The following is a 19297-nucleotide window of genomic DNA, read 5'->3' on the forward strand; positions in this document are numbered from 1 at the left end:
AAATTTAATAATTGAATTAGCATCAATCACCATTTGAGGAGGAAAGTTCCAAGCTTCCACTACTTGTTGAGTGCAGAAGTGCTTGCTAATATCTCTCCAGAATAGCCAGGCCCGAATTCTCAAACTACATTCCCTATTTATAGAATTGCCAACCACTGGAAATAGTTTATCCTTATCTATTTGTCTTTCTCTGTTAACATCCTGAAGAAATCGATTTGATCAATCCTTAACCTTCCAGGTTCCAGAGAGTAAAGGCCTAATTTGTTTAATCTCTCTGATGAATTAACCCCTTTTTCCAGATATCATCCTTGTAAACTTACATTGAACTCCCTTTAGGGCTAAAATATCCGCCTCAAGGTGTGATGCCCAGAACTGTCACAGTCTAAGAACTGAACAAATAGGTCATTTTCTGAGTGGCAGACAGGGCCTACTCAGGTACTACAGGGATCATGATGCTTGGACCTCAGCTATTCACAGCAGATGTTAATGATTTAGGAGAGTTCTGGTCACTCTGCTATGCGAAGAATATTATTAAATTAGAAAGGATGCAGAGATGATTTACAAGGATGTTACTGGGATTGGAAGGCTTAAGTAATACAGAGGGGCTAGATAGGCTGGGACTATTTTCCAGGAGAAAATGAGGACTGCATATGCTGGAGATTAGAGTCTCTTGGTAGTGCCGAGTTCGAGACTTGGGATAATATGGGGGGGGGAGGGGAAATGAGGAAGCTGTTGAAATCCACATTGTTCCCATGTGGTTGCAGGGTCCCAAGGTGGAATATGAAGCATTCTTCCTCCAGACATCAGGTGGCAAGGGTTTGGAGGAAGCCCAGGACCTGCATATCCTTGACGGAGTGGGAGGGGGAGTTGAAGTGTTCAGCCACGAGGCGGTGGGGTTGGTGGCTGCGGGTGTCTGAAATGATCCGCAAGAAGGCATCTTGTCTCCCCGATATAGAGGGGACTACAACGGATATTGGGAGAGATATAGGTCAGTTTCTGACAGATGTGGAAGAATCCATTGGGGCCTGAGATGGAGGTGAGTGGAGTGGTGTGAACGCAGGTTTTGCACTTCCTGTGGTGGCAGGAAAAGGTGCCAGGAATGGGATGTGGGCTAGTGGGATATATGGACCTGACGAGGAAGTCGCAGTGGGAATTGTCTTTTCGGAATGCCAATAGGGGTGGGGTCGGTTTGGAGGTGGCGGACGTTGTGGAGGATGATGCAATGTATGCGGTGGTTGGTGGGTGGAAGGTGAGGACCGGGGTTTCGTTGCATTGGGAGGGGTGGTGTTCTTGGGCGGTGTGTGAAGTGTAGGACATTCGTTGGAGGGTATCGTCAACCATGTGGGAAGGGAAGTTGCCTTCAACACTTCAACTCCCCCCCCAACTCCATCAAGGACATGCAGGTCCTGGGCCTCCTCCACCGCCAAACCGTTACCATCCGACATCTGGAAGAGGAATGCCTTGGGACCCTGCAACCACATGGGATAAATGTAGATTTCAACAGCTTCCTCATTTCCCATTCCCCTCCCCCCAACATTATCCCAGACCAAGCCTCCAACTCGACACCACCCTCTGGACCCATCCATCATTGCCCCCTCTGACGTATCATCTTCTCCCTCACCTTCATCCACCCATCACTTTCCCAGCTACCTTCCCCCAACACCATCCCCTCCCATTTATCTCTCAGCCCCGACACACAAGCTTCATTCCTGATGAAGGACTTTATGCCCGAGACATTGACTCACTTGCTCCTCAGATGCTGCCTGACCTGCTGTGTTTTTGCAGCACCACACTCCAGGACTTTTTTTCCCCTGGAGTATGATATATATCTTTCTTAGATAAATTGAAAGAGTTAATTGATGTTGTTTTGCTCTCCCCCGGCTCCGGTTTATATCTCCCCCCCCCCCCCCTTTTTTTAACCTGACTGTTTAATATTATCGTTGGGGTGGGTAAGGAGAGGGATTTATTTATTTGTTCTCTACTTAGCGATTTTCTCCCCCTTTGGCCGCGGGGTCTAGTTAGTGTTGGTGGGGGGAGGTGGTTACCTTATCCTGTTTTACTTCTGTCTTTAGGAGCAGGGTTGTTTTCCCCTGTTATTTTATATTATTATGTTTAATTATTACTTGTTGAGGTTGTAATTTTATATATGTTTATACATGGTATTAACATTACCAAATATATCCAGGTGTTGGTGTTGGTGTGGGTGGGGGGGGGGGTAGGGTGCTCACTGTTAACTCTAGCTCTGCAGTATATTTGAATTTTCTTCATCCTATCGAGGAGCGCCCGGGTCAAGGGTGGGGCACTGGTTGGAAGAGGATACGATGGACTCTTGGAAAGAAAGTGATACCCCTGGGAACAAGGGGGAAAATCTCCATTCAAATACGTTTTATATTTTTTTTATTTAGAAATAGTTTTTTATTATAATCGATGTAAATGTATTAAAGAGCCTTTATTTTTGTAAATTTTTATATGCTCTATGCTCAGGATGTTCTGGATAGGGTTTCCCCTCCCGAAGGGTCTCGGACTTGCCCCGACGATTACGGTTGATCAGTCGGTTAAGTGGTGCACCTGGAATGTCAAGGGGAGTAACTCACCAGTCAAAAGGAAGAAACTATTATCAAACCTCAAGAAAGAAAGGGTCGATATACCTCTCCAACAGGAGACACACTTATTGGATAAAGAACACTTGAAATTGCAACAGGGTGGATTTGATGAGGCCTTTTTTTCTTCTTTCAGCTCAAAAAGCAGGGGAGTTGTTATTCTTATTCGGAAGAATTTCCTTTTCAAAATCCTAAATCAGATAAAAGACAAATCTGGATGATATATTCTGATTAAAGCGCTTATAATTGGAGAGGAATACGGGATCTTAAATTTGTATTGCCCCGCAGAACATTCTTTTAAATTTATAACGGAAGCCTTCTCAAAATTGATGGCTCTCTGTGTTTGTCATACAATTATAGGGGGAGACTTTAATTGTATTATGGACCCGGAAATAGATAGGATTCCCAAAAGTACTGTAGGAATATCTCCCAGATCTAGACAATTGGTGGATTTGAACAAAGAATTAGGACTAGTAGACGTATGGAGGTGCTTTCATCCACAGGGCAGAGATTTTTCTGTTTATTCCAATCCACATAAATGTCATACCAGAACCAATACATCTTTTGCCCCCTCGATGTTTTTAAATTCCATATCATCCTGTAAAATAGGCAGTATAGCAATTTCCAATCACACTGCTGTATACATGGAAATCAAGGCGAGGAACAATGAGACATCCCCCTGGCATTGGCATATGGACCCCTTTCTGATGAAAGATAGTAAATTTGTAAAGTCTTTCTCTCAAGAATTTAAAACATTTTTTAAGAAATTAATTCATGTACAACTAGCAACCCATCAATGATGTGGGAGACCATCAAAGCTTACACGCTCATCTCATACTTAGCAACCCCAAAAAAATTAAAGAGAGAACAACAGTGTCTGCTTGAAGCTTGCTTAAAAACAGCTGAAACAACATACGCTGACACACCTTCTATTATCAAATTACAAAGGATTACGGCCCTTAGGACAGCTCTAAACACCACGCTTACCCAAACGGCTAAGAGGGAAATATTATTTGCAAAACAAAGGTTATATGAATTTAGCGAGAAACCTGATAGATACTTAGTATTTCTCGCAAAGAAAAAGAAGGCCCCTCAAACTATCACGTCTATCAAGGTAAGTACGGGTATTCTGACTCATGATCATAATAGGATTAACGCAATCTTTAGAAAATTTTATTTTGATTTATATAAATCGCAGGATTGCGAAGACAGGACTAGGAGGATGCAGTCATTTTTTAAAATCCTGACCTTTCCAGACCTAACTCCGGAACAGGTATCGGTCTTGAATGTTCCTCTAACAATCCAAGAAATACTTGATGCAATCAGGCAACTTCAGAGCGGTAAGGCGCCTGGCCCAGATGGCTTTCAAGCTGAATTCTATGAAGAATTTACAGGAATATTGGCTGGTCCACTTATGGACATGTATAACTATTCATACAGTCAGACTTGTCTCCCGCCTTCGCTGAAAGAGGCAAATATCTCTCTTATCCTCAAACAAGGGAAGGACCCAGAAGATTGCGCGTCTTACAGACCAATATCCTTGCTAAATGTAGATTTTAAAATCCTCTCTAAAACGTTAGCATTGAGACTAGAAAGAGTATTGCCACATATTATAAAGGAGGATCAGACGGGTTTTATTAAGGGCCATAGATCATCCAATAATGTTAGAAGGGTTTTGAATGTGATTCAAGCCTGCCATCAGGGAAAGATACCAGGTGTAGTAGTCTCATTAGATGCGGGAAAGGCATTCAACAGGGTTGAATGGTCATATTTGTTCTATACATTGGAAAGGTGTTTACCAAACAGGTCTCAACACTGTATAGTGATCTCAAAGCAGTTGCGATTACCAATGGATTAGGCTCGGATAGCTTCAGTGTGGATAGGGGCTGCCGTCAGGGATGTCCTCTCTCGCCATTGCTATTTACGCTAATAATCGAGCCACTAGAAGCAGCTATACGGGCTGACCCGAATATAGCGGTCCCAAGGATTGGTATAGGTAAACATAAATTTACCCTTTATGCAGATGATGTTCTTCTATTTCACAGTAATCCTTTGATGTCGCTTAATCCAAGTTATTAATATATTTAATGTATTTTCAGGCGATAAAATTAATTTCTCAAAATCAGAGGCAATGCCAATGGCTGGCCTGGCTAGTATATCCCACTTATTGGATGGATCCCACTTTCCCTTTCGGTGGTCCCTGGAGGGTTTCTTATATTTAGACATTTTTATTACCCCCAGTCAGTTATACAAGGCTAACTTTGTGCATTTACTGGAAAAGATAAGGCAGGACCTCCAGCGATGGGGAGACCTTCCAATTTCCTGGCTAGTAGAATAGCACTAATTAAAATGAATGTCCTGCCCCGTCTCCTATACCCTATGGGAATGTTTCCAGTGATGCTGCCGAGGCTGGCACTACGTAAATTATATGGCTGGTTTGGTTCCTTTATCTGGAATCATAGACAGCCCCTCATTAAGCTGAAGCTACAGCTCCCACAGGCAAGGGGAGGATTGGATTTCCCAGATTTTAGGAAATATCAGTTAAGTTCCCTATTAAGTTACATAGCTGATTGGGTCTTGTCTGACCCGCAATCAATCTAGTTGGACATCGAGGCTTCTCAAGTAAAATGCCCACTTATTAATCTCTTATTTTCAGACAAGAGGAAAATCATCATGGATCAATTTAAAAACCCTATAACACTAAACACAATTAAAGCTTGGAATATAATGTAGCAAAATGAGGGCAACTCACATAAAACATCCCCCTATGCTCCGATAGTGGGAGCATGGGGATATCAATCGGGGCTTACAGATGTCACTTTCAAACTCTGGAGATCCAGGGGTATCTCCTGTTTAGGGGATCTGTTTAAAAAAGGGGTCCTGATGTCTTTTGAACAGCTGCGGCAGAAATTTGGATTACCTAATGGAGACCTCTTTCGATACTTCCAAATTCAAGACTACATACAGAAGAAGACCACGTTCTTAGATAGTCTTTATTAGACAGAGAACGTACAGTGCTATGGCCAATGGAGGTATCTTCCGTCAGCACTATTTATCATTTATTACATGATGAAGTATCGGGACATATGGATAATCTACTTAAAACATGGGATCAGGATTTGGGACTGGAAATCTCTATAGAAACGCGGAATGACATTTGAGAAAACGCCAGAAGAATCACCATCTGCAACAGAACTCAGGCCATTCAGTTGAAGATACTTCATAGGGCCCATATAGTACCGGACCGATTGGCAAAATTTAAGGCAGGAGCATCTCCAATGTGTCCCAAATGTAAAATTGAGATGGGCACTCTTGTACATTGCTTATGGACCTGTCATAAGATCCGTAGTTATTGGACTAAAGTAGCAAGTGCTCTGACAGAAATCATAGGAACAGAAATTAGAGTGGACCCTGTATCTCTCCTTTTGGGCTTTTTGAACTTAGCCTCTTTGGATATGCACAGGAAGAAATTATTTTATATTCTCTCTTTCTGTGCAAGGAAAAATGTTTTGGTAAACTGGGTGGCTGAGGGCCCCCCTGGACTTTCAAATTAGCCCAGATTAATGATGGAATATATTCCTCTTGACTTCCTTACAAATATGGTGCACCAAAAGACCGCATTATTCCATAAAATATGGCAGCCCTTCTTGAATTATATAAATACAGATATTTCGGCCATCCTAACAAGGGCTTTTATTTAATTGTGATGACGAACCTGGCTGGGCCGGGGCCCCTTCGGAGAGGAATCCCGCACATATACGGGTTTTGTTATGATTTGATGTTAATACATTCTGAGCATGTATCTCACAACCCAATTTCTGTGTTATCCGTCGGTTTTTTTTCTCTTCGTTGAAAAATGTAAGAGACTTAATTATACACTCTGGTTAGTTATAGGTTAGAGTAGTAGTTAAATGAGTTTTGTTTTTTTTTTGTTTGACAAATTTTGGTTATTATTTATTTAAGATATAATTGTATACCATTGTTTATACTTGGGTTTTTTTTATTTGTAAACTTGTAAAAATGTTAAATTTTCAATAAAAATACCTATCCTTTCCTCCACGTTCCTGGAACAATTCAGAGGCCTACAGAAAACTCCCAAAAGGGTGACCTCTCCTTTCCTGTCTTTAACCTCAGCGGATGAGTCCTCAAATGTTCTCTCAGCTGCTGTAATATTACCCTTGATTAACAATGCCACCCCCCCCCCCCCCCCCCCCGCCACACCTTTTACCATTTTCTCTGTTCTTGCTGAAACATCTAAATCCCGGAATCTGCAACAACCATTCCTGTCCCTCCTCTAGCCATGTCTCTGAAAAGGCCACGACCTTGAAATCGGTGAGGATGGGTGTGGAACTGTCCCATGCTGTATGACTCTCCACGTTTGCAGAGGATACAAAACTAGGTGGGATAGTGAACTGTGAAGAGGATGCAGAGATGCCTCAGTGTGATTTTGACAAATTGAGTGGCTGGGTACAGGCATGGCAGATGATGTATAATGTGCACAAATTAAGTTATCTTCTTTGGTAGCAAAGTGATCTGAATAAACATAGATTGGGAAATGGGATCATGCAATGAGATCTGGGTGCCCTTATACACCTCTAAGCATGCAGGTCCAGCAGCCAGTAAGAAGTGTAAATAGTATGTTGGCCTTTATATCAAGATGATTTGAGTACAGCAGCAGGGATGTCTTGCTGAGACCGCCTCTGAAGTAGCGTGTGCAATTTTACCTGAGGAAGGACGTTCTAGCTACGGAGAGAGTACAAGGATACACTGCAAGAAGGATGTTCCCAATGAGTTGAGAGTGCACAACCAGGGGTCACAGTCTAAGGAAACAGTGCACGTCATTCAGGGCTGAGGAGAAATATCTTCACCCAGAGAGTGCTGAGCCTGTGCAAATCTCTGCCACAGAAAGTGGTTGAGGCCAAAACATTGAATAGTTTCAAGGAGTTAGGCATAGTTCTTAGGGCTAAAGGCATCTGGGCAAAAGTGGGAATAGGACATACATCAGGCTGATCAGCCATGATACCACATGGTCTACTCCCGTTCCTATTTGCCATGTTTCTATAGGTTTGATCCATTTGTGCTCGAGTCCACAAACTTCTGGGCTAGGGAAGAGGTAGTCAGCCAGGGTTATTGCCATCTGGAATACAGTTACAACCTGCAGAAATGTCATGGAGTGTGCAACACAGCAGCAGATTCTCCAATGTATGTCAGTATTTATCAGATATCATTCAGTAGTCAATCAGCCTCTGGTACATAATGGAAAGGAATAATGACTGATTGTGCAGAATACCAGTATGAGCATTTGTGGACTACATCCCTGGTAGGTGAGGAGAGAGAGGGGTTCAACAAGGTAGGTGTTTCCCTAACTGGGAAGTCTAGATCTGGCACTGTCAGAAGAAAGAGGTAAGACAGTTAGGACTGAGATTAGAAAAACTCAAAAATGAAGAATCTTTGGAACTACTTACCCAATGATTGACAATATTAAAGGCAGATTTCTCGATATTAAAATATCACAGAATATGGGGATGGTGTGGAAAGTGACTCTGAGATAGAAGATTAGCCATGATCCAGCAAGATTGATGGACCAAATACTCTACTCCAATGTCTCTCACGAGATAGGAACCAACATTTCTGATAAATCACCATACAGAAGGTTCAACATTAAAACATGAACAGGTGATAATGGGTTATACTGCTTGCTTACCTCAGTTGCAATGGAGGTAATATCTTCCTCAAATACAACATGTTTGATAAGCTCTTCATGTGTGCTGATTACTTCCTGTGTGTTTACACTGTACTCAGGCTGGGCTCCAACAAGAACGATCAGCATCGACTGGCAGGCCACGTATATCTGCAAACAGGTTACATCAACTCATACTATCGTTCATAATTAACATTCCCTGTTAGCACCTATTAATAACACCCACTTCCCCATCACAGGCATAGCCACCCTGTGTACCATCACAGCCTTGAGATTTAATAGAAATGAGTGATAGAATTCAGTGTTTTTCCTTACGAACTATTTCAGCAATAAAGTTTAAGTTCAGATAGGCAAAACATGATTCAACCTGCTATAAAGGTACAGTACACACATACACCTTCGAGAGAGACAGGAAACTGGCACAGACTTAGAGAAGCACAGAGCGTGCTGAAAGAATTTAAAATGTAACATTTGACTATGAAACCCATAGTGCAGCTGAGTTGCCATGATACAAAAATAAATTCAAATATAGGCAACCAGTTTAAATTATGCCCCAGATACCAACATCCAATCAAACTTGAATTTAGTATTTTAACAACATCAAACCAATGAAATGAATTGATGTCTTAGGTCATAAATACCGACATTTTGAACAGTTAGAGGGAGAACTGCCAACTAAACCAACAAGTATAGACTGCTAGCCAGATAGCTCTCTGGAAGGTGCCTGTCCATAAGAATGACCTGGGAAGCAGAATCCTTGAAAAAAAGCAGAGAAAAATCTACAGAGGAAGATACAAAGAGAAAATTCGAAAGCTGGCTGTTTTTGAAATTTGAATTGTTTTGTAAATCTTAATCAGTGTTTTTATCAGACCAGTATTGAAGACTGGGAGGCAAAATTAGATTTAAGAGAAAGGAGTTAAAAGGCATCTGCATGGGAATATGAATAGGAAGGGTTTGGAGGAATATGGGGCAGGTGTTGACAAATGGGACTAGATTTGGTTGGGATATCTGGTTGGCAGGACGCGTTGGACCAAAGGGTCTGTTTCTGTGCTATACATCCCTATGACTATGAGTTGTAAATAGTGGTTTAAGAAATAAAATACTGATATCTGGGATCGTTCTTTGCCTCTTGAATTTGACAGATTACAGCGCAAGGTGAGCTTCTCTGTGTATCGGGTTTAGGTTAGCAAAGGGGTTTTACCTCATGTCATAACAATTCACTTTCCTTGGTTTGTTAAAGTATATGGACAAACTGTTTAAACATGGTTGGTATCCCTAGAGATAGAAAAGGGATGGTCAGATTCAGATGTTTAAAGGCCAAAGTTCTCCCATCGGTGACATGCAAAGAAACTATTTCCTTCAGCGGGGAAATCCAGACTCCATAATTTTAAAATTAGTCCTTCAATGGCAAAACCTGGAGGTAAACCTTCACATGAACTGAGATACAAAGTTCCAACCCTTTCCATCAGAATGCTGCCCAGTGACGTTTTCAAGACTCGTGAACGGGGGATCTTTTTTTGAAAGCTTTCAGTAAATTGGAGTGAAAGTAGGAAAATGGAGTTGAAGTCCAGAACCATTCCTATCGAGATAAATGATGGACCAGATTGAAGTGTTCAGTGGATCATAACTGCTAAATGAAAACACAAGTACAGGCTCAGATGGATTATCCACTCAGCACCTCTGGCTGTAGATTGCTCTGAATGCTTCAGCCTTTTCTGACAACTCTATGACAACCATCTGGAAAGAACTGCCAGAGAAAGTGGTGGATGCAGGTATGTTTAAAAGACATTTGGACAGGTACATGAATCGGAAAGGTTTAGAGGGATATGGGCCAAACACAGGCAGGTGGGACCAGCTTCGTTTGGGGATACTTGGTCAGCGCGGCCGAGTTGAACGGAAGGGTCTGCTTCTGTGCCATATGACTCTTTTACAGGATCCTCCCATAGCTCTGTGCCCAGCACTAACCTATCTGACCAGCACCAGTCAATTAGGAACTTGCATTCACCTGTATACTGTACCTTTCATATCTTTCAGATCTCTTAAAGCATTTCACAGCAATAAAGTAATTTTGCAGTGCATAGAACACAGAACATTACAGCACAGTACAGGCCCTTCGGCCCTCAATGTTGTATCGCCGTCATACTAATCTGAAGCCCATCTAATCTACACTATTCCATGTACATCTATACGCCTATCCAATGACAACTTAAATGCACTTAAATTTGGCAAATCTACTACCATTGCAGGCAAAGCATTCCATATCCTTACTACTTTCTGAGTAAAAAAACTACCTCTGACATCTGTCTTATACCTACCTCACCTCACTTTAAAGTTGTGTCCCCTCGTGTTTGCCATCCCCATACTTGGAAAAAGGCTCTCCCTATCCACCCCATCTAACCCTCTGATTATCTTGTATGTCTCTATTAAGTCACCTCTCAAACCTCCTTCTCTCTAACGAGAACAGCCTCAAGGCCCTTAGCCTTTCCTCGTAAGATATTCCTTCCATACCAGGCAACATCCTAGTAAATCTCCTCTGCACCCTTTCCAAAGCTTCCACATCCTTCTTATAATACGGTGACCAGAACTGTACACAATACTCCAAGTGTGGCCGGACCAGAGCTTTGTACAGCTGCAGGATAGCCCCCTGGTTCCAGAACTCAATCCCTCTATTAATAAAGGACAAAACACTGTATGCCTTCTTAACAACCCTGTCAATCTGGGTGGCAACTTTCAGGAATCTGTGTACATGGACACCAAGATCTCTCTGCTCATCTGCATCCCAAGAATCTTAACATTAGCCTAGTACTTTGCATTCCGATTACTCCGTCCAAAGTGTACCACCTCACACTTGTCCACATTAAACTCCATTTGCCACCTCTCAGCCCAGCTCTGCATCCTATCTATGTCTCTCTGCAACCTACTACATTCTTCGTCACTATCCACAACTCCACTGACCTTAGTGTCATCTGCTACTTTACTAACCCACTCTTCTAAGCCCTCATCCAGGTCATTTATAAAAATGACGAACAGCAGTGGACCCAACACCGACCCTTGCGGGACGCCGCTAGTAACTGGACACCAAGATGAACATGTTCCATCAACTACAACCCTCTGTTTTCTTTCAGCAAGCCAATTACTGATCCAAACTGCTATGTCTCCCACAATCCCATTCCTCTGCATTTTGTATAATAGCCTACTGTGGGGAACCTTATCGAACACCTTGCTGAAATCCATATACACCACATCAACCCGTTTACTCTCATCTACCTGTTTGGTCACTTAGTCAAAAAACTCAATAAGATTCGTTAGGCACGACCTATCCTTCACAAAACCATGCTGACTGTTCCTGATCAGATTATTCTTTTCTAGATGGTTATAAATCCTACCTCTTAGAACCTTTTCCAACACTTTACCAACAACTGAAGTGAGACTCACTGGTCTGTAATTACCAGGGTTGTCTCTACTACCCTTTTTGAACAAGGGAACCACATTTGCTATCCTCCAGTCCTCAGGCACTATTCCTGTAGACAACGATTTGAAGATCAATGCCAAAGGCTCGGCAATCTCTTTCCTTGCTTCCCAGAGGATCCTAGGATAGATCCCATCCGGCCCAGGGGACTTGTCTATTTCCACACTCTGCAATATTTCTAATACCTCTTCCTTGTGAACCTCAATCTCTTCTAGTCTAGATGCAAGTATCTCTGTATCTTCCTCGCCAACATTTTCATTTTCTATGGTGAACACTGTCGAAAAATATTTATTTAGTGCTTCCCCTATCTCCTCTGACTCCACACACAACTTCCCACGATTATCTTTGATTGGCCCTAATTTAACTCTCGTCATTCTTTTATTCCTGACATACCTATGGAAATCCTTAGGGTTAACCCTGATCCTATCTGCCAACAACTTCTCATGTTTCCTCCTGGCTCTTCTGAGCTATCTTTTTAGATCTTTCCTGACTTCCTTGTAACCCTCAAGCACCCTGGGTTTTCACATTTTGTCCTAACATAAGCCTTCTTCTTTTTCTTGACCAGGGATTCCACTTCCTTAAGGATAGCTTCCTGAAGAAGGGCTCAAGCCCGAAATGCCGATTCTCCTGCTCCTTGGATGCTGCCTGACCTGCTGCGCTTTTCCACCAACACATTTTCAGCGCGATTCCACTTCCTTAGTCAACTACAGCTCACGCATTCTATATCTTGCTCCCTGCCTGCAGGTACATACTTATCTAGGGGACACAGGAATTTTTCCTTGAATAAGCTCCACATTCTTAATGTGCTCATCACCTGCAGTTTCCTTCCCCATTCTATGCTTCCTAAATCTTTCCTAATTGCATCGTAATTTCCCTTCCCCCAGCTGTAACTCTTGCTCGGTGGAGTACACCTATCCCTTCCCATCACTAAAGTAAACCTGACAGAATTGTGATCGCTGTCTCCAAAGTGCTCACCTACTTCCAAATCTAACACCTGGCCAAGCTTGTTACCCAGTACTAAATCTAAAGTGGCTTCGCCCCTTGTAGGCCTGTCTACATACTGTGTCAGGAAGCCCTCCTGCATACACTGGACAAAAACTGATCCATCTAGAGTGATCCCAGTCAATATTTGGAAAGTTGAAGTCCCCCATGACAACTACCCTGCCTCTCTCACTCCTATCGAGAATCATCTTTGCTATCCTTTCCTCTACATCTCTGGGACTATTTGGAGGCCTATAGAAAACTCCCAGCATGGTGACTTCTCCTTTCCTGTTTCTAACCTCAGCCCGTACTGCCTCAGTTAATGAGTCCCCAAACATCCTTTCTACAACTGTAATATTGTCCGTGATCAACAATGCCACACCTCCCCCTCTTTTACCATCTTCTCTGTTCTTACTGAAACATCTGAATCCTGGAACCTGCTCTATCCATGTCTCCATTATGGCCACAACATCAAAGTCCCAGGTACCAATCCATGCTGGCAGTTCACACACTTTATTTCGGATACTCCTCGTGTTGAAGTACGCACACTTCAAACCAGGTTCTCACTTGCCAGTGTCAGATATTTGATTTTGGAACTCCCTATTCTCATTCTCTTCTGCACCTGTCCTACAATTTGGTCCTCATTTCCCCTCCCCCCACCTTGTCTCAGTCCCAATCCTCGAACTCAGCACCACCTTCCTAAACTGCAATCTTCTTCCTGACCTCTCCGCCCCCACCCCACTCCGGCCTATCACCCTCACCTTGACCTCCTTCCACCTATCACATTTCCATCGCCCCTCCCCCAAGTCCCTCCTCCCTACCTTTTATCTTAGCCTGCTTGGCATACTTTCCTCATTCCTGAAGAAGGGCTCATGCCCGAAACGTCGACTCTCCTGCTCTTTGGATGCTGCCTGACCTGCTGCGCTTTTCCAGCAACACATTTTCAGCTCTGATCTCCAGCATCTGCAGTCCTCACTTTCTCCGACAATTTTGGTTCCCATCCCCCTGCTATATAAGTTTAAATCCACCTTAATAGCTTTAGCGAATTTCCCCCCCCCCCACCGAGGATATTGGTACCCCTCTGGTTTAGATGAAGACCATCCTGCTTGTAGAGATCCCACCTACCCCAGAAAGAGCTCCAATTATTCAAAAACCCGAAACTCTCCCTCCTGCACCATCCCTGTAGCCACGTGTTCAACTCCTTTCTCTCCCTATTCCTCACCTCACTAGCAAGTAGCATGGGCAGCAAACCACAAAAAACAACTGTGTTTGTCCTAGCTCCCTAGTGCAGTTGAATAGGAGATATAGTAGTCAATACGAACACAGAAAACTCCCTCAAACAGCAATTATATTATGACCAGATACTCTGTTTATCAGGAGGGAGAAATCGGAGCCAGAACGCAACATTCCTCCCTGGCTATTCCTTCTACCTCATTAAACACTTGAAACAGCTTTTCGGAATTTTCAGTCAGGTTCCCAGAAAAAGCCTCTCCTCCCATTATTCACTCCAGCTTGTCTAGGAACCACTAATTCAAATTTGGCAGCAACAAAAAGCCAGCTGTCCAATCCTCCGTGTCAACGTGGCACAAGCTTTTCAATGTGGAGCACATTGCAAACAAAAGCAGCAGATCCAAAAATCTTTCCAACTTTTACCAGAAGAAACACCTCAACAGCTGTGACAAGCTTATAATTCCTACATCTCCAAGCTCAAGGCCACATTCCAGCCAGTCACCTGCTCGATTAAGACATTACAAATTAATGTCCGAAACGGGGCATAGGTTCAAGTGGGTACCAGCTAAAGTGAGATTTTATACCCACACCCTCCCTCTTACAAATTTCTCAACAATACAACAGCTTCCAAGCATGACCCAGGACTCTTGGGCTCTTAGTCTGGGTTTTTAATCAAAAGGCGTTCTGAATCAGGAGATGAGATGTCAGCTCCTCAAACCCACTGTGCTGTTCAGCAAGATCACCCCAGTGAGTGGGGTAAACTGGACAGGGAACACCGTCCCAGGCAGTGAGAGGGGGTAAACTGGACAGGGAACACCGTCCCAGGCAGTGAGAGAGGGTAAACTGGACAGGGAACACTGTCCCAGGCAGTGAGAGGGGATAAACTGGACAGGGAACACTCACCCAGTCAGAGAGGGGGGGGGTAAACTGGACAGGGAACACCGTCCCAGGCAGTGAGAGGGGGTAAACTGGACAGGGAATACTTGCTCATTCAGTGAGAGGGGGTAAACTGGATGGGGAACACTTGCTCAGTGAGAGGGGGTAAACTGGACGGGGAACACTGTCCCAGTCAGAGAGAGGGGGTAAACTGGACGGGGAACACCGTCCCAGTCAGTGAGAGGGGCTAAACTGGACGGGGAACACTGTCCCAGTCAGTGAGAGGGGTAAACTGGACAGGGAACACCGTCCCAGTCAGTGAGAGGGGTAAACTGGACAGGGAACACCGTCCCAGTCAGTGAGAGGGGGTAAACTGCACAGGGAACACCGTCCCAGTCAGTGAGAGAGGGTAAACTGGACAGGGAACATCGTCCCAGTCAGTGAGAGGGGGTAAACTGGACAGGGAACATCGTCCCAGTCAGTGAGAGGGGTAAACTGGACAGGGAACACCGTCCCAGTCAGTGAGAGGGGGTAAACTGGACGGGGAACACCGTCCCAGTCAGTGAGAGGGGGTAAACTCAATGGGGAACACACGCCCAGTCAGTGAGAGGGGGTAAACTGGACAGGGAACACTCGCCCAGTCAGTGAGAGGGGGTAAACTGGACAGGGAACACTCGCCCAGTCAGTGAGAGGGGGTAAATTGGACGGGGAACACTCGCCCAGTCAGCCTGAGAGATTAAACTGGACTGGACCGGGAATGGACCAGACTGCACATTCCAGATCAAAACTACTTACTGCTTCAAATAGATTTCTTTGGACAGTGCAATTGCATAACTGCACACAAGAATCAGCTCTAATGGTCTAAGAGAACTGAAAGCGAATATTAATGAAAATATCAATATAAGCAAAATCTCTCTAAAGATACTCTATGTTCACAGATTTCTATATATACAGGTATATCTGAACAGGAAGTGAGGCACCGAACGCATTCAAATGCTTCCAATTCAAAGTTCAAGGTTTTATGAGGCAAATTGATTACCTAGGAACAAAACCATGACAGTCCACGAGGTCTCATATTTATCACCAATCACTGCTCAATGAGCTAAATGGTAATATATTACTGTAGTGCCCCTCACTCCCATGTGAAAGTGAAGATTATCCTTCAGGATGGGCACATCTTCACTGAAACTTTAAAGGCTTTTGACAAACACATGAACCACACCCTGTGTGGCTGAGATCAAGCCAAAATGCCCAAGCAGCAGGAGTGGGAGGAGAAACATGGTCTTGGAATGGTTTTGCTCAGAGGTAACATCCTGGCTTCTGTGACAGATGGTGCAGCCAGAGGTCTGTACCTTGGCCAAGCTGCAGATTGTGGAGTACCAATGGCACAGGCTCCAGCTGGGTTATCAGGTCCTGTCCAATCAACAGGTGAAGACACCCCAGGGACTGTGTGGGACTGTTGCAGTAGCTGCAGTTCATAGAGTCAGAGAATTGCTACAATGTGGAAGCAGGCCACTCAGTCCATCGGATCGGCACAGACCTACTCTCTTACTCTATCCCTGCATTTCCCATGGCTAATCTATCTAACCTACACATCCCTGGACAATATGGGTAATTTAGCATAGCCAATTCACTTAACCTGCACATCTTTGGGCTGTGGGAGGAAACCCATGTAGACACGGGAAGAATGTGCAAACTCCATACAGAGAGTCGCCTGAGGCTGGAATTGAAGCTGGGTCCATGGTGTTGTGAGGCAGCATCGAGGCCGAAGGGTGGCCTTATAGAGATTTATAAAATCATGAGGGGCATGGATAAGGTAAAGAGACAAAGTCTTTTCCCTGGGGTGGGGGAGTCCAGAACTAGAGGACATAGGTTTAGGGTGACAAGAGAAAGATTTCGAAGAGACCTAAGGGGCAACTTTTTCCACACAGAGGGTGGTGCGTGTATGGAATGAGCTGCCAGAGGAAGTGGTGGAGGCTGGTACAATGACAACATTTAAAAGGTACCTGGATGGGTATATGAATATGAAGGGATATGGGCCAAGTTCTGATAAATGGGACTAGATTAGGTTAGGATACCTGGTCAGCCTGGACAAGTTGGACCGAAGGGTCTGTTTCCGTGCTGTACATCTGCATGACTACGTATTCCTACGTTAAGAAACACTGCTATTTATCAGATGGTACAGTGTGGCTCGAGAGTCCAGCCCTTAGATTGGTTGTCACAGCTGTATCTGCTCCGTTAATTTACAAGCAATTTTCTTTTGCTGCTCATTTCCATTTTTAAATATTCCACAACTTTTCAGTTTTAATGTGAATCAAGGCCATGAGAGCCATTTGGTCAGCTGCAGCATTCAGTTACACCATGATTGATGTGGAGCTGAACTCCGTTGCCCTGCCTTTGCTGCACATCCCTTCACATTCAAACCTAACAACTACCTCGTACCCTCAGGTATGGATATGTCAGTTATCCACTATGTCACCTGAAACTTTTTCAACCTTTTGATTTCCGTCCCACTGGCCTTTGCTTTCTAACAAGAAATGTTCACTGTCAAAAACACTATCATGTTACAGTGCAATTTAATTCATGGTGCCTTTCATTATACATTTATTTATTTATTCTTTTCATTATGGCCATGATTGACTGCCCTTGCAGTCGACGCTGAACTCGACCAGATCTCGATGTCTCCCACATCGCTGACTGGTTCAGACTGGGTGGTGATCTGATAGTCTTCATTCACAGCTATGTTTCTCATTTATGCTGCCCCTCAGTGACACGTCAGTTGGCACAGTACTGTGAAGACATCTACTTGTCCTCTCTCAGTCCCACAGTCACTCCCCTGGCTGAAGGAGTGCCAGAGAAATTCCACCAACTGCAACGTTAGCATTCAAAGCTATTTCCTTGTCCCCGATTACATTTCCTCTCAAGCCTCTCGTACCGACAAATCAGACAATGGATCCATATCTGCACTCCATACCTCATCCAAAGACAGTTTCCATCCACCTCGACAACACTATACACTTCCACTGGTGCTGAAAACTTTGAGAAATTATCCACATCAAGTACCACTATTCTCACCCTTGCTGACCTACCTCTGAACTTCATATTGCAATACCACAGAAGGCCACTCAGCACTCCACATGCCAGCATACATTCTTTACAACTTCATTGCATGCTGGCTTTGTGACCTTCTCCATGCGTACATTCCACCTCCAGCCTCTTTTGCATCCTGTATCCCTTCAGTCACCTTGAGCCAACTTTCTGGGGTTCCCTTTCTATAACATAACCCAATAGCATGCAGTTCAATAAGCTCCTTCAACACTCCCATCAGACTAAACAGGCTTTTTTCTCTAGTGCCATGGAATTTGGGAAATTTCAAAACAGGAGTCCTTCATTCAGCTCTGCTCCAATGTATAATTAGATCATGTTTGTTGTGTACATTAAATCCATCATCTCAGCTTGGCTTCACATCTAGTGATACCAGGTTCTGAATAAAAGCAATCAATCTCAGTCTAGATAGTTTCAACGGTTCATAACTTTCTGGGGAAAAGACAATTTTAGATTGCTGTGACCTGGATGTGAATATTTCACCATGATTTCACTCCCAAATAGTCCAGCTCTCATTTTAGATCAAATCCCACTGTGCCCCATTTATCCCCCAAGGATAAATATTTACTCTTGACCAAACCAACTGAATCCTTTTAATACTTAAACACTTTGTCCAGATCACTCCTCAACCTGCCGTATCCCAGGGAATAAGTTAAGAATAGACAACCTGTACTCATCATTTACGTATCTGAGTCCCCAGTATCATTCAGAAGAATTAGTGCTTCTGTATGACTAATTGCAGTTATATGGAGAGCCCAATGCAACTTCTTTAAAACTTCAACTTGTCTGTCTACAGATGCTGCCAGACTGCAGAATTTTTGCAGGACTTCCTGCTTTATTTCAGATTTCAAGCCTCCACAGTACTTTGCTTTTATGTTCTAAGAACATGTTTGCTTTGTTTTTATAAGGTGTAGAGTGAACAGCCAAGTTAGTTAACTGTCCCGTCCCGCTACATTTGGAGATTAAGTGTTTGAATACAGCTGATTTGATTACACAACACACTTCTTTCATTGTACTACACCCACAGACAGACAGATAAGCTACAAATGTAGCAGGAAATGATTTGATGTGTCTGCAAATCTGGAGCTCCCCATTAAAGGTTCTTCAAAATGACAACTGCAAGAGACTATGATCAATTTCATCTCGAAGCCTAACTTCTCAAAACATATACAATGGGCAGCCAAAGTGTGGAAATGCAGTAACTCATTTTTTAACCAAACTGTTTATAAGGGACACATTAAATTTGTGACTGTCGCCCCAGTGTGCTCTGAATATCAAAATACATTACACTATTGTTAGAGATGGAAGTGCACACAGGCTCATTTTCCAAGTGTC

The 19297-nt window shown here is 43.6% G+C and overlaps 1 protein-coding gene across 1 annotated transcript in view; it reads right to left on the minus strand.

Annotated features, from left to right (window-relative positions):
• The window catches only part of slc22a15 (solute carrier family 22 member 15), an 80757-nt gene that overhangs the window by 59962 nt on the left and 1498 nt on the right, over positions 1-19297 (minus strand). The window contains exon 2 of the mRNA XM_060841850.1: positions 8305-8451. Coding sequence (XP_060697833.1) covers positions 8305-8451 — 147 coding nt within the window. The remainder of the gene's footprint in view (positions 1-8304; positions 8452-19297) is intronic.

Source organism: Hemiscyllium ocellatum, chromosome 22 (genome assembly GCF_020745735.1).
Source record: "Hemiscyllium ocellatum isolate sHemOce1 chromosome 22, sHemOce1.pat.X.cur, whole genome shotgun sequence".
NCBI classification, from domain to species: domain Eukaryota; kingdom Metazoa; phylum Chordata; class Chondrichthyes; order Orectolobiformes; family Hemiscylliidae; genus Hemiscyllium; species Hemiscyllium ocellatum.